Here is a 16,434-nt window from a genome sequence, read left to right as displayed (position 1 = left end):
ATAAAACAAGTGTGTAAAGGGAAAAAAGAGAGAGAGATAAATCAAGAAACAAACTCTTATTAATTATAGAGAACTAACTGATGGTTACCAAGAGGGGAGAATTTGGGGGATTGGGTTAAATAGGTGACGACGGAGATTAAGGAGTGCACCTGTTGTGATGAGTGGGTGTTTTATGGAAGTGTTGAATCACTTTATTGCACACCTGAAAGTAACACAATGCTTTATATTAAGAGTTAAATAAAATTAAAATAAAAACCTAAGAAAAAACTAATTCAGGGTTTCATTAATTGAAGTTTTGATTGATCAAGATTTTACTAATTGAAATTTTGATTGAGACAATTATAAATGTGAATGCAGTTATAAGAAATAATGCAAAAATCCCTAGCCCAGGTTCTCTTTTTAAAAGATTTTCTTTATTTATTTTGAGAGCGAGAAAGCAAGAGAGTATATAAGTGGGGAAAGGGACAGAGGGAGAGAAAGAATCCCAAGCAAACTCCACACTGAATGTGGAGCCTGACATGGGTCTCGATTTTACGACCCTGGTATCATGACCCAACTTGAAATCAAGGGTCAGACACTTAACTCTACTGAGCCACATCTTCTTTATCTGTGCATCAGTTCATGGACACTTGGACTGCTTCCATATCTTGGCTATTGTAAATAATGGTGCAGGTAATCCCTTTGAATTAGTGTTTTTGTATTCTTCGAGTAAATACCCAGTAGTATGATTGCTAGATCATAGGGTAGCTCTATTTTTTTTTCCTTTTTTTTTTATTAATTTTTTATTTTTTTAAACATATAATAAGGGTAAAAAAAAACATATAATAAGGGTAGCTCTATTTTTAACTTTTTTTTTTAAAGATTATTTATTTATTTATTTGACAGAGAGATCACAAGTAGTCAGAGAGAGAGAGGAGGAAGCAGGCTCCCTGCCAAGCAGAGAGTCCGATGCAGGACTCTATCCCAGGACCCTGAGATCATGACCTGAGCTGAAGGCAGAGACTTAACCCATTGAGCCACCCAGGCGCCCATTTTTAACTTTTTGAGGAACCTCCATACTGTTTTCCAGAATGGGTGCATTAGTTTGCATTCCCACCAACAGAGTAAGAGGGTTCCTTTTTTTCCTTTTCTTTCACATCCTCACCAACACTTGTTTCTTGTGTTTTTGATTTTAGCCATTCTGATGGGTATGAGGCGATATGTCATTGTAGTTTCGATTTGCATTTCCCTGGTGATCAGTGATGATAGGCATCTTTTCATGTGTCTGTTGGCCATCTGTATGTCTTAGAGGAATGTCTGTTCATGTTTTCTGCCGTTTTTTAGTTAGATTATTTTCTTTAGATACCCTATATCAGATATGCCATAAGCAAGTATCTTCTCCCATTCCATAGATTGCCTTTTAGTCTTGATGATAATTTTCTTCACTGTGCAAAAGCTTTTTACTTTGATGCAGTACCAATAGTTTATTTATTTTTGCTTTTGTTTCCCTTGCCTCAGGAAACATGTCTAGGAAAAGGTTGCTATAGCCAATGTTCAGAGCTTACTGCCTGTGCTCTCTTCTAGGATGTTTGTGGTTTCAGGTCTCACATTTAAGTCTCTAACCCATTTTGAATTTATTTTTATGTATGGTGATAGTGAAGAAAGTTATCCAGTTTCTTTCTTTTGCATGTTGCTTTCCAGTTTTCCGAAGGGCCATTTGTTGAAGAAACTGTCTTTTTCCTACTGGATATTCTTTTCTGCTTTGTCAAAGATTAATTGACCATTTAGTTGTGAGTTTACTTCTGGGTTTTCTCTTCTCTTCCATTTTCTCTTCTGTTCCATTCTATTTCTGTGCCCATACCATAGTGTTTTAATTACTAGAGCTTTATAATATAGCTTGAAGTCTAGAATATTGATGCCTCCAGCTTTGCTTTGCTTTTTCAAGATTATTTTGACTACTTGGAGTCTTTTGTGGTTCTATACAAGTTTTAGAATTGTTTGTTCTAGTTGTGTGAAAAATGCTATTGATATTTTAAAGGGATTGCATTAAATGTATAGATTGTTTTGGGTAGTATAGACATTTCCACAGCATTTGTTCTTCTAATCCTTGAGCATGGGATCTGTTTCCATTTCTTTGTGTCATTTTCAGTTTCTTTCATCAGTGTTTTATAGTTTTCAGTTTTTACTCTGAAAAATAAAAACCTAAGAAAAACTATAAAGAAGTTCTTTACTTCTTTAATTAGATTTATTCCTGGGTATCTTTTTATTTGGGGTGTAGTTGTAAATGATACTGTTTTCTTAGTTTGTCTTTCTGCTGCTTCATTATTGATATGTAGAGATGTAACAAATTTCTGTATACTGATTTTGTATTCTGTAACTTTACTGAGTTTATTAGTTCTAGCAGTTTTTTGGTAGAGTCGGGTTTTCTGTGTAGGGTATCATGTCATCTGTAAAGAGTGAAAGTTTTAATTCCTTACCAATTTGGATGCCCTTTTTAAAGAGAAGGAGTGGGGGAAGAGTAAGGGAAGAGGGAGAGAATATTAAACAGACTCCATACCTGGAGCTGAGGTTAATCTCACAACTCTGAGATCATGACCTGAGCTAAAATCAAGAGTCAGATGCTTAATTGTACTGAGCCACCCTGGTACACTACCTTTTATTTCTTTTTGTTGTCTGATTGCTGAGGCTGGGACTGCAGTACTGTGTTGAATGTAAGTGGTAAGAGTGGACATCTCTGTCTTGTTCCTTACCTTGGGGAAAAACCTCCCAGTTTTTTCCTATTAAGGATGATGTTAGTTGTGTGTTTTTCATATATGGACTTTATTATGTTGAGGTATGTTCCCTCTAAACCTACTTTGTTCAGGGTTTTTAATCACAAATGGATGTTATATTTTGTCAAATGCTTTTTCTGTATCTATTGAAATGATCATGTATAAAACCTTAAATTAGTAAAGAAGAATCCAAAAGAAAGCAGCTATTTAATAAGATTAGTTAAATGATTCTTCAGGAAAAATAATTTGTTATGTAGTCAGATTTTTACATGATTGGTGAATCAGTAGTGTTTTGGTTTAAAAAAAATTTTTTTTTTAAGATTTTATTTATTTATTTGACACAGAGAGAGAGATCACAAGTAGGCAGAGAGGCAGTCAGAGAGAGGTGGGGAAGCAGGCTGCCTGCTGAGCAGAGAGCCTGATGCGGGGCTGGATCCCAGGACCCTGAGATCATGACCTGAGCTGAAGGCAGAGGCTTAACCCACTGAGCCACCCAGGTGCCCCTTAACTGATATTTTCTAGATATACAATTTAATTTAGGCTGGTTCTCTGTGTCCCCATACTCATCTGTGAAATAAGAGATTTTAATTTTATAGGAACTAAAACTAGATAAGACAACACAATGAGTATATTGCTTGATAAAAACAAATTTAATTATGTCATATTCAAAATGGGGCTGATAAATACCTGTTTTTTTTTTCATAACATGTTTAAGAAGTAATTGCTGACTTATTCCACAAATTTAGGTATAGAATATTCAGCCACTTTTTCAAGGTAAAGAGAAGTTTGGAAATGAAAAAGAACTTTAGTGATTCACAGACCTATACCCCTGGGGATAAAAACATATGTTTATAACAAATAAAAAATTTTAAAAAAAATGTCTGCAAAAAAAAAAAAAGAACTTTATATAGAGGTCAATATACAGAATTTGTTAACTCAAAAAATATTAGGTTGAGTCTTAGAAATTACCCATAGTTAGCCTTCTTAACCTACAAGGTGTTAATTCTGTGTGGGTCAACCCTAATAGAAAACAGAAAGTCAAAAGAGATTGAATACATAGTTGGGTAATAGATTAGTAACAGATTTTTAAAAGAACTTAAGAAATGGATCTAGTGTGTGTGTGTGTGTGTGTGTGTGTGTGTGCGTGTAGATAAAGTAGATGTTGAAACTAGGTTAGTTTCCATAACTTCTGTGCTCTCCTCCCACTTGACAAAAGAAAGAGGTACCTTTTATAGATGCTGAATTTTTTGAAGTACAGTGTCCAGGAGAGTAAAAAGCTCTAGGTTGTTAAGAAAAGGGACTGTTTAATACTGGTTTTGATGAAACTTCCTTTAATGATTAGATCACCAGAAACCTGCCCAGGGATTATCTTTCCTTAGCTCATACATAGTTTTTGTTTTGTGAAGAGTAAAGTTTGATGGGACGTCTGGGTGGCTCAGTCAGTTATGATCAAGTCATGATCTCAGGGTCCTGGGATTGAGTCCTGCATTGGGCTCTTTGCTCAGCGGGGAGACTCCTTCTTCCTATGCCCACCCCACCCCCCAAGCTTGTGCTCTCTCATGGGCTCTCTCTCTGACAAATTTCAAGATTTTATTTATTTATTTGACGGAGAGAGATCACAAGTAGGCAGAGAGGCAGGCAGAGAGAGAGAGAGAGAGGGAAGCAGGCTCCCCACTGAGCAGAGAGCCCGGTGTGGGACTCGATCCCAGGACCCTGAGATCATGACCTGAGCCGAAGGCAGCAGCTTAACCCACTGAGCCACCCAGGTGCCCCTTGAAAAAATTTTAAAAAAAAAGAATAAAGTATAATTTTCTGCCCTAAGATATTCTTGGCTTATTTTAGGATGCTATCAATTGAAATTTGGGAGTTATCACTTAATTTTTGATAAAAGAAACATTTTACTGTGAAGCTACAATAACTTTAAACTTGTATATGCTTAATAACATATGTCCAAATATATATAAAGCAAAAATTTAGTTAGAAGGCAGAATTTGTCAAAGACATAATCATTGTGGGAAATTTTCTTGTCGTTAATAAACACACCAATTAATAGGGGAAAGAAAAGTTAAATAACTTAATTTGCAAGTGTTGTTTAAAAACACATATAAAACCCAATGAAAAATAGTTTTGTGATAGTATAAAGCTATAATTTCCAAACTGTGTGCTGAGGTACCATGGGGCTCCGTGATGAAATCAGAGAGACATTTGGGATATTCTAAATTTTTAAGAGACACATAGCAACATTTGACATCTTTCAGATACCACAGAACTATTAGGTATTGAGGTAGTTCACAATTTAAATATTAGATCTCACTGCATTCCTTTTAATCACATATTTTGTTTAAGAGTGAAGTAAGATTTATTTTTTCTTTCAGTTTATATACCCACAGCTCCCCATCCTTCACAGCCCCACGACCCCCTGCCAATGACTATTAAGTTGTTTGGACCTGACTATTTGAATAAGAAAACTTAGGTATTTCTTTTGGCCTTCACTGTGGACTGAGAAGGTTCAGGAAATTCTGGTGTAAAGCAAATACCAGTTAATTTCACAGTGTTGTAGGGACTCTTTCTGATCACCATACAATTAAATTAGAAGTCCAGGAATAAGATAATTACAAAAATCTCATAATTGTGAAAGAAAGAAAGTACTTCTGAATACGTTGAGCATCACAGAAATCGTAGTGGCCATTAGGATTACCTAGAAAGGAACAATAGGAAAAATATTACATGTCAGAACCTGTGGAATACAGTTTAAAATGTACTTCACAAGAGAAATTTACAGCAAGTAGAGATACAGAACAAAGAATAATAGTATTTAAAAGACATATTAATGCGTCTGTAGCATAAGTTTTAAAAGATTCGTACATCATTTAGTTTTTGCTGCATAATAAACCACTCCAAAACCAAGTAGCTTAAAACAGTTGACATTTTAGTCAGCTAATAATTCTGTGGGTTGGCAGAGTGGTTCTACTGGTCTGGGCCAATTCAGCTGACTCTGCCGGGCTCCTTCATTCATCTCTGGTCAGTTGGTGGGTTAGCTGATGACTAGATGATCAAGGATGGTCTCACACAAGTTTCTGGCTTTTGGATAAGACCTTGGTTGTCTTCTATGTAGCCTCATCCTCCAGCTGGCTAGCACAGTGTTCATGTGGTGGTTTTAGAATTTTAGAAGCAGCCAGAGAGGACATTCTTAGATGTGTAAGCACTTTTCAAGTTAATTTGATTAATGTCCCATTGCCAAACCCAGCCACACAGCCACACCTAGAATTAGTACAGGACCAAACTGTCCAGAGGCATGGGTATGGGAAGGGGAATTATAGCCATTTTTGCAAACAATCTACCACAGTTTGAATATAAACAGTTTTTTGCCAATAGATTTGAAAACTTAGCTGAAATGAACAATTTTCTAGTGGAAAAAAAGATTTACCCATTTAACTCAAGAAGAAATGAAAAACATGAAGAGATCTTAAAGTAAATTATATCAGTAGCGAAACATTTAACCTCTTCCAACCTAAGATAGAAAAGGTAATCTTGCTGATAGTTCTATCAGCAAACATTCAAAGAACAGATAATTTCAGTCTTATTAAATGATTGTAGAGAATGTAGGGAGGTAACAATACCCAACCCATTTTGGGAGGCTAGCAAAGCCATGACTTCAAGAATGAGACCAAGACAGCATGAGAAAAGGTGCTTGTAAGCCAGTTTCACTTATTAACATAGGTAAGAAAAAAAATTGTAAATCAAATATTAGCAAATTAAGTCCAGTAGAGAATATCTTTTTAAAATTTGCAAGAAAGATTTATCCCAGGTCTTGTAATCATTTAACTTTTACACTGCAAGGTTATAAGTTTAACATTAAAAAGTCAGTTAATTTACCACATTTACAAATGAAAGAGGAAAATTACATGTCCATATCAATAGATGCAAAAGAAGTACAGTTTAATAAAATTAAGCACCTGTTTGTGGCTAAAAAGAAAAAGATCTTAACAAATTAGGAATAGAAATGCGATTCCTTACGAGGTGGGTGGTGGGAAAGACCGCAAGCATCATATATTATGATAAAATGCTATTCCTGTATTGGGCATCTGTGTATTTAGGAGGTTTTAGTTATATTTATGCTATTATATATTGTTATTGTGCCTGAAATATCTGGGGGAGTTGGAGAAATGGAGAGAGTACAATTTCTAAAAGGCCTTTGGAAGTTTAATTATTCAGACTCAAAAGGTTAAAGGAAAATAGAGAATAAAATGAGATAAAACCTTAGTGGAACATTTAAATAAATTCCAAGAAATGTTAGGATATAATAAATTTTAAGATTAACCCTTGTACAAATGACAAAGTACAATGCATAGATTTTTTTTTAGGTTTTGAAACAATTTCAAACTTGCAGTTTGAAATTCAAATTTACATTAGTACAAAAACCACTGTGCACTCTTTACCCAGTACCCAGCTTCCTTGTTTGTTAGCTTTTTTCTGTATTTGCCTTATTCTCGCTCCTTTCTCTGATTTAAACACACACACGTGTGCACACACACGCACGCGCACACACACACTTAAAACCATTAAGTTGTTGGCATAATGCCCCATTATCCTTAATTTGTCAGTTCATATTTCATATAAATATACACTTTCCTATGTAACCACAGTCCATTTGTCAAATTAGCAGATAAATATCTACCATCTAATTCATGGACCTAACTCATATTTTACTAGTTGTTCCTAATGTCCTTTATAAATCCAACATCCAATCTAGGATTAGACATTGTGCTTGTCATGTTTCCTTAATCTCATTCAGTCCGACAGTTCTTCTGTCTTTATCTCTCAAGACTACATTTTTGAAGAGTACAGACTAGTTCTTGTAGATTGGCAGATTTAGGTTTGTCTCACTTTCCTCAGGTGGTGGTTGTTATTATGGTAGGAATACCACAGACATGATACTGTTTTCTCAGTACATGAGACCAGAAGGCTCATAATGTGGATTTGTTCTTTACTCATGATAATAACCTTTGTCAGTTCCTCAAGATGCTGTCTGCCAAGTTTTTCCACCATAAATTAATAAGTATTTTGTGGAGAGCTACTTGAGAATATAAAATATCAATGCATGGATTTTAATATTTGGAACATGCATTAATTTAAAATAATGTAGAACTGATTGAGTAGTTGCTAAAGAAGTATGCTGTGATAAAACTGCAAGTTGATAGGTTATCTAATGATTAGTATATATATATATATATATATATATATATATATATGTGCCTCAGTTTGTTTAAACTTGTTTACTTCTACATAGGACAAAAAATAGTATACAGATAAGCCAGTAAACTGCAGATACGCATATATTTCCAGTGTTAACCTTCTACTCGATCGGAATTTTAACATAAATATTAATACCTCTTCAGATAATTTCTGTTACCAAATACTTCTATAAATACTGTATTGAAGACTAGATAGTATAAGCTCTGAAATTTTGAGTTGAAAAGGATTTTAGAAATCATTCAGTCTTTTTTTTTTTTAAGATTTTTATTTATTTGAGACAGAGAGCGAGCAGGTGAGTGCATGAGCAGTGGGGAGGGGCAGAGGGAGAGGGATAAGCAGGCTCCCTGCTGAGCAGGGAGCCCTAAGTGGGGTTTGCCTGGATTCCAGGACCCTGAGATCATGACCTGAGCTGAAGCAGGCACTTAAGGAGCCAACTGAGCCAGCCAGGCACCCTAGAAATCATTCAGTCATTTATCTAATATATTTTTACTTAATTCCATAGACAAACTATAAACTTAAGATTGATTTACCCAAAGTGATATGTGAAATGGCACATGGTGCTGCCATTACAAACAGATGAAACCCCGTAAAATGTAGAAATATATTTGCTAGTAGAGAATTTTTGTTTTTAAAAGCCGGATAGCAAGAGTTTATATCTGAGTTGATGGCAAGTAGGTGGCATTTGTGCTGATGAATTCCCATTCCCCCCATTCCCAACAAGCATACAAACTTTAACATTTGAGCTTTGAACTCTTTCCCATCTAGCTGATTTCTTGCTTTAGTAATTAGGTGAAAGCTGTCATACCATTTAATGTATTTGCTAGACTTTTATAGTAATAATGCATCCCCAAATTTGAATCTTTATTAAAAGACTGGGAAGCATGATGTTGGTCAGAACTACTGGTGTTTAATTGTGTGTGTGTGTGTGTGTGTGTGTGTGTGTGTGTGTGTGAAAGCTGTACTGCCACCAGTTAATTTTGTTACCAGATCTAGAAGGTAGCCTGTTACTGGTTAGTAGTATGCACATTTAATTCATGTTCTCCTTATCCAGAACAAAAGAGATGAACACTTACTGAAAAAAAGAAATGTTCCCCAAGAAGAAAGTTTAGAAGATTCAGATGTTGATGCTGATTTTAAAGCAGTAAGTTACTTTGGTGTTATAAAGTGTTTTTACAATAATTTTTATTATAAGCAGAAAACTTCATTTGTAATCTAAGACCCAATTTTACAATGATAATTAATGTATATTAACTCATAACTATAGTAAATAGACTTAATAAATACAATTTTATTAAAAAAAAATTCTTTCCTGAACTGTCTTTTTTTCCTTTTAAGCAAAATGTAACACTAGAAGCTATATTGCAGGTATGTTATTATTTAATATAATTCTCACTTTGAAGTATTTTAAAATTGATATTTTTAAAATTTCTTAAATTTACATTTGCTGTTACAGAATGCCACAAGTGATAACCCAGTGGTCCAGTTAAGTGCTGTTCAGGCTGCAAGGTAAATACTAATTTGTCCAGGGAGTTATTGTAGGTGTCTTAGCTGGTAGTCTAGAAGTAATATGTTGTTTTTCTGTTCATAGTTTGAAAATTATGGCAGTTAATTTCTTATATTTCTTTTTTTAGAAAGCTATTATCCAGTGACAGAAACCCACCAATTGATGACCTAATAAAATCTGGGATTTTACCAATTCTAGTCAAATGTCTAGAAAGGGATGATAAGTAAGTATGGATTTGAGTCTCTGTTCACTTATTTTTAGTTAACTGAAAATTTAGGATTATAATTTAATTAATGGGTTCAGTTAGGTTTTGCATTTATTATGTTTTTCATTTGTCATATTTTTTTACAATCATCTTAAAAGTTATGTTTATCTTTTTTTTTTTTTTAATAACCATATAATGTATTTTTATCCCCAGGAGTACGGGTCTGTGAATCGCCAGGTTTACACATTTCACAGCACTCATCATAGCACATACCCTCCCCAATGTCCATATCCCCTCATTTGTCATATATTTTTATGTAACTTTCTAATTGTATGATCATATTCAAAAGACCTGAAGGGGGTTTTGTTGTTGTTGTTGCTGTTGTTGTTGTTTTTAGTTTTTGAAGTATGTGTGTATTTTCTAGGAAAATTTTAGCTTAATGTTTATTGCCTATTCTAACTTACTTCAAATATTTATAGTCTTTATTTATTTTGTTTTTGTTTTGAATAATATTTTAAAACAACCCAAATAGTGTTTGAGTCACTCTTTGCTTATGAGTCTATATATAGATTAACCTTATGACTGAGTCAACATGAATGGTTTCCAGAACTGAGTGGCTCTTACTCTGGGAATATTCCAGCTGATCCACTGATCTTCTGCAAAATCTTTAATAGAACTCCAACCATGATTATTTGTCTAAATAATATGCTTTTTATTTGTGGTAAATTAAAAATCAGATTATACTTTTCCAGAATAGAAAGGGAAAAACACTACTTTGTATCTTTTGAGGCGTGGCCCCATTTCTGCTAATGTTTAAGAGTGTGCTGTATCTTAAAACTCATCAATTTGAATTAATGGAGAAGAACCTAAGTTTTAACTCCAAAGTATTTTATTAATTTTTTTAAAAAGATGTCATTTATTTATTTTAAAGTGAGAAAGAGAAAGCAAGGGGAGTGGCAGGTAGAGGGAGAGGGGGGCGGGGCCGGGGGGGGGCGGGATGCAGACTCCCTGCTGAGCAGGGAGCCCAACACAGGACCCTGGGATCATGACCCAGGCCAAAGGCAGAGGCTTAACTGACTGAGACACCAAGGAGCCCCATGAACCCCAAAATATTTTGAAACAAATGCTAATTTTTGCTTTTTTGAGATCGTTTAAACTAAAATTTGCTGTATTTGGCCAAATGTTGTCGAAAGAGTTTTCAGTTGACTAGATAAAACAGTGAAATATAAATGTTGCCACAAGGGATTTTTATTATTTAAAAATACTTCCTTCTGCTTTCATTGTGTGCTACAGCCATCCCTCCAAAAATGCTTAACACTTATTTTATGTAATCATGTGTGTTTTCTGTAACAAGTATTTAAGTAAAAATATGTTTTATTTCAGCTGTTTAAAAAACAGTCTGTGGGGCGCCTGGGTGGCTCAGTGGATTAAAGCCTCTGCCTTCGCCTGGGGTCATGATTCCAGGATCCTGGGATTGAGCCCCGCATCCGGCTCTCTGCTCAGCAGGGAGCCTGCTCCCCCCTCTCTTCCCCCTCTCTCCCTGTCTTTCTGCATACTTGTGATCTCTGTCTGTCAAATAAATAAATAAATAAATAATCTTTTTTTTAAAGTTTAAAAAAAAAAAAAAAAACAGTCTATTCTACCTGTACTTTTAGGGACTCCCTTCTTCCCTTGATCTCCTTATCTTATTTTTTTACTTTACATTCCAGCCTTTGGCATAGGCTCATGTTGTGTGTGTGTGTCTGTGTGTCTGTGTGTCTTTGAAATATAGCATATATATAAAAATTACGATTAAATATATACAGGCCTGTACAACTACCACCCAAAGCAAAAACAAAATTGTTGGTTGTTTAGATTTGGCTTTATGGAATTGTCATGGGAAATTGTGTTACCATATAAAAGCCCATTAACTTTGGAGCCATATAGACGTTGGTTTAAATGGAGAGTTTGCTATGACCAAAAACCAAGTGGCTTTTGAGCCTCAGATACCTCATCAGTAAAAATTAGTTAGTTATAAGGAATGGAAATAATATACACAAAACAGTACTGTATCAGACTTACAGTAAATGCTCATTTATTGTTTACTTACTACACATTATTTTTCTATATCTTTTTTTTCTTTTTTTTTTAATGTGATCTTAGAATACTTCCTGCTTTATAATTTTATTTTTTATATCTCACTGTTTACTCACTTAAGGCCCTAATTTTCAGTATTTTGCCAAGCTGCCTGGACTAGCTTAATAGATTAACCCAAAAACACTTTCTTCTTCCAGCCAAGAACAACATAAACTCATCATCTTTGATCTTATTGTCCTTTTGCTTCTTCTCTGCCTCTGATTCCCTGACTTCACCAAAATTCATCATGTAGTTCTTATCTGCTACTCCATTTTCTTACTGGCTTTTTTTTTTTTTAACCTCACTGCTTGTTCTGTCTGTGACATTTATTCTCTTTAAAATCTTTTTCCTTCTTGGATTTCTCTAACCTTGTTACTAACAACCTTACTTTCTTTGATATTTATAGAGCTTTCTTCTAAGTCCCTAACCTTCAGCTCTCAGTTTTTCCCCACTATACCCCCTCCCACCTTGGTATTCTGTTTAAAGGAACTTATATTCTTTCAGCCATCTATCCTAACTCGATGTATATAATTTACTTTCCATCAGCCTTTAACCTTTTTTATCCATTCTACATACCATGGACTCCAGCATTATTTTCTTTAATCTCCTTTTCAGTAGCCCTCTATATTAGTATGTCTATAGAATAAATTCCAACTTCTGAAGCTTGGGATTTGAGTTCTACTCCCCTTCACCACCCCAGCACCTGACCATACACACATACTTGATAACCTAACCTTTCCAGTTTCATCTCCTGTTAAATTTCTGCATGCTTTCTTAGCTTCCACTCTCTTGATCTGTTCCTTGTCACCTGTACACATCATGGTCATCCCACCCATGATACTTTTATTTGTATTTCCAGCTGTTAGTGGCTTTCTTTCCTTATCTGTCTGAAAATCTAGTTGAGTTTTCACTTTCTGTGTGAAGTTTTTTATCATAATGCTAAATTGTAAAAATCTCGTCTTTTCAGTAAAATTATGCAACCTTGTAATATCTCCAGTATGTAAAGCATATGATGTAGTGGATCAGATGGGGTCTCAACTTTAAGACCAGTCTAGAGGCTATAACAGTATTCAAGTGAAATGGCGAGAGCCTCAACTAGTACAGTGATTTTAAGAGTGATGCTATAAATATAAGAAATATTTAGGGTGTAAAATCAACATGACTTTTTGATTAGATGTTTACGGGAAAGGAAGGAGTCAAAGAAAATAAGGACTGGCTAAATGTTGTGACTACCAGTGGGGATAAACAAGTAGGTTTATATTGTCTGACTTTGGAAGCTAGTGAGACAGTAGCCAATTGGATATAACAAGGTGAAATTCAAGGACAGGGTAAAGAATAACCGTATAGGCTTGTGGGTCCTAAATTTAACTGGTAGTTACTGTGTCTCAAGATTTTTTATTGTGTTTTACAGCCCTTCATTACAGTTTGAAGCTGCTTGGGCGTTAACTAATATAGCATCAGGAACTTCTGCACAGACTCAAGCTGTTGTACAGTCTAGTAAGTAAATCAACGTCCTACTTGCTGGGAGTTTTTAAAAAATAAAGGCAAGGAAGTGGAGTTTTATTGTAAAGACTGAATTTTTTTACAACATTTTAAACTAGTGAATTTTATGAGTTTCTTTTGATGGTTGATATCTTTCCCATAGCTATCATTAATCTATCACTAAATAATTTTAATTGTGGCTACTAAAAAGTGAACTAAGTTTTATCTTTTTGGGTAGAGACCATCTCCTAACAACAGGTTTTATATTTTGTTTCTAGTACCTCCAACGTGCTGAGTAACTTATGCCTTTTAACTTGTAACATACATTTTTAAAATTTTGCCCACCTCAGGATGGGCTAACTATGATTCGTGTGTTGATCCAAACTGACTAAAAAAAAAAAAAAACCTTTGAAAAAATTAGATGTCCCCAAGAACTCTTAACATGTAGGTTAAGAAATCTGGCTTTAGGGCGCCTGGGTGGCTCAGTGGGTTAAGCCGCTGCCTTCGGCTCAGGTCATGATCTCAGGGTCCTGGGATCGAGGCCCGCATCGGGCTCTCTGCTCAGCAGGGAGCCTGCTTCCTCCTCTCTCTCTGCCTGCCTCTCTGCCTACTTGTGATCTCTCTCTGTCAAATAAATAAATAAAATCTTTAAAAAAAAAAAAAAAGAAATCTGGCTTTAGGTGTCCCTGGAGATGATTTTAATGATAAGTAGTATATGATACAGCAATAAATTACATTGAATCAGTTAGTGAAAATACCAGTCTTTTTCAGATACTTCAAAGGAGAACGTTTCCAGTTAGGTATTAGTTGTACCAGAAAGGTAGCAGGTTTTGGACAAAAACCTTTAATAAAGGCAAGTAGGTATAATTTAATAACAGTGTTTTATTTGCATTTTTAATTTTTTGGTTACTTTCTGTTTGTGATAGTGGTAAATGATACTGGTCTTCTATTTATAGAGGTGATAAAATTAGCTAAATTACTGATGTCAAGTCAGTTGAAACTTATACATTGCTGGTAGCAATGGTGTGGCTTCTTTGGAGAAACAGTTTATCAAAAGACTAATCATAGAGTTACCATATGACCTAGCAGTGCCACTATTAGGTGGACCCAACAGATATGAAAACATGTCCAGACAAAGACTTGTATAATAGCACAAATGTGGAAGTAATCCCAGTATCCATTAACTGATAGAAGTAGATGAACAGAATGTGTTCTATAATAGAATACTATTCAGCAAGAAAAAAGAATGAAACGTTGATATGTGCTATATATGGATGACCTTCAAAAACACTATGCTAAATAAAGAAGCCAAACCAGAAAAAAAATCCCACATATTAATACAATTTCATTTGTATAAAATGTCTAAAATATGAAAATCTATAGAGACAGAAAGCAAATTAAATGGCTGCCTAAAGCTGGAGGAGTGGGCAATAGGACTGCTGTGGATATATGGCATTCTTTCGGGGTTGAAGGACATGTAAAATTAAATTGTAGCGATAACTGTGCAACTCTGTATAAACACTAAAAATCACTGAATTGTGTACTTAAACAGATATATGTATATAAATTATATCTCAATAAAGCTGTTAAAAGTTGATTTTAGTTTAAGTATTAAGTAAATAATACAGGTAGTGCAGAGATAGAACAAAAAATCCTGGAAGTAGTACACAGTTGACTGAAATTTAAGAAAAAGTGATCTAGTTTATATTTAGTTTCCTACCTGGAGTGAGTGTGATACCAGTGTTTTACATTACACTTATATTAATGTGTAAATTATGTAAAGAGTAAAGATTATAATGATAAACTATTTTAATTTATAAGATAAACCAGATAGGGGAATGATTAGTTCTTTAGATAAACTCCCATATCAGTAATTGGGATCATACTGACTGAAGTATTATATTCTATGAAGTTTATGTGTTTGAGGGGAATCTTTCTTTTTTAATGCCTTAAAGGAAAAATTTCCTGCTGCTGTTTTCTTTTAGTTAATGATATATAATAGTAACTTGTAAATCTTTTCAATAAGTGTGTCACTTGAATATTTCTAGGGGAAAATACTAAAATGAACGTTTTTTTATGGTAACGTTATTTGCCACATCTATTCATTCAATGAACTGTAATTGGGTAACCATAGTATCCCAGGCTCTGTATATTTTATCAACCTATTTAGTCTGAAATCTATAAACTCTTAAACATTTTGGAGTATCAATATTTGTTTTTATTATAGATGCCGTACCTCTTTTTTTGAGACTTCTCCATTCACCACATCAGAATGTTTGTGAACAAGCAGTATGGGCTTTGGGAAACATTATAGGTAAGTTGGATTTAGGTTTAAAAAGACTCTAATTAAGAATCTTAATTAACTTTTTTCCTACATTGGCATAGCCATTACATCCTATGTTTCCTCTAATTTTAACGTGGTTGACTATCTTCTTGCCTCATAAATACTAACTTAAGATGGTACCTCTTGAAACAAATAATGCAATTTGCTATCAGGATTTGTAGGTTAAATTTGTGTTCTCCAAATCAAAATCTAGAGAAAGAGCAACACTTGATGCCCTTGATTAATGGTGAGGAAACATAGAACATCAGTGTCCCAACATGAGCCATTGCATACATTTCAGACTTTCTCATCCTGAATGTAATTTTTTTTTAAATACAATTTTCATTTCTGTAGGTGATGGTCCTCAATGTAGAGATTATGTCATATCACTGGGAGTTGTCAAACCTCTTCTGTCCTTCATCAATCCCTCCATTCCCATCACCTTCCTTCGGAACGTCACATGGGTCATTGTCAATCTCTGCAGGAATAAGGACCCCCCACCGCCTATGGAGACAGTTCAGGAGGTAAATGAAGAATTGCAAAGCCCAGATGGTATATTTTCCCTATGTTTATGCTTTAGATTTTCATTCAGGGAATGAAATAATGCATATACTTAACTTCATTGCAAGTATGAGATCTTTGAAGTAACATCGTATTTAATTTTTGACTCCCGTGAAATGAAAGTTGAGTATCTTATGGCATCTCACAAAATGTTCATCCACCCTAATTCTTATTTTTTATTGACTATTTTCATGAAAAAACAACTTTCAAAAAGAAAAATACAAAAGGAGAAAACCAA

At 34.5% G+C, this 16,434-nt stretch overlaps 1 protein-coding gene across 1 annotated transcript in view; it reads left to right on the top strand.

The window, feature by feature from the left end:
• Window positions 1-16,434, top strand: part of KPNA3 (karyopherin subunit alpha 3) — a 102,386-nt gene that overhangs the window by 60,326 nt on the left and 25,626 nt on the right. The window contains exons 3-9 of the mRNA XM_032314470.1: window positions 9,058-9,147; window positions 9,342-9,371; window positions 9,460-9,512; window positions 9,638-9,733; window positions 13,242-13,327; window positions 15,540-15,626; window positions 15,990-16,159. Coding sequence (XP_032170361.1) covers window positions 9,058-9,147; window positions 9,342-9,371; window positions 9,460-9,512; window positions 9,638-9,733; window positions 13,242-13,327; window positions 15,540-15,626; window positions 15,990-16,159 — 612 coding nt within the window. The remainder of the gene's footprint in view (window positions 1-9,057; window positions 9,148-9,341; window positions 9,372-9,459; window positions 9,513-9,637; window positions 9,734-13,241; window positions 13,328-15,539; window positions 15,627-15,989; window positions 16,160-16,434) is intronic.

Source organism: Mustela erminea, chromosome 15, assembly GCF_009829155.1.
Source record: "Mustela erminea isolate mMusErm1 chromosome 15, mMusErm1.Pri, whole genome shotgun sequence".
NCBI lineage: Eukaryota > Metazoa > Chordata > Mammalia > Carnivora > Mustelidae > Mustela > Mustela erminea.
The sequence above is the reverse complement of the archived record's forward strand: the minus strand, read 5'-3'. Positions and strand labels throughout refer to the sequence as shown.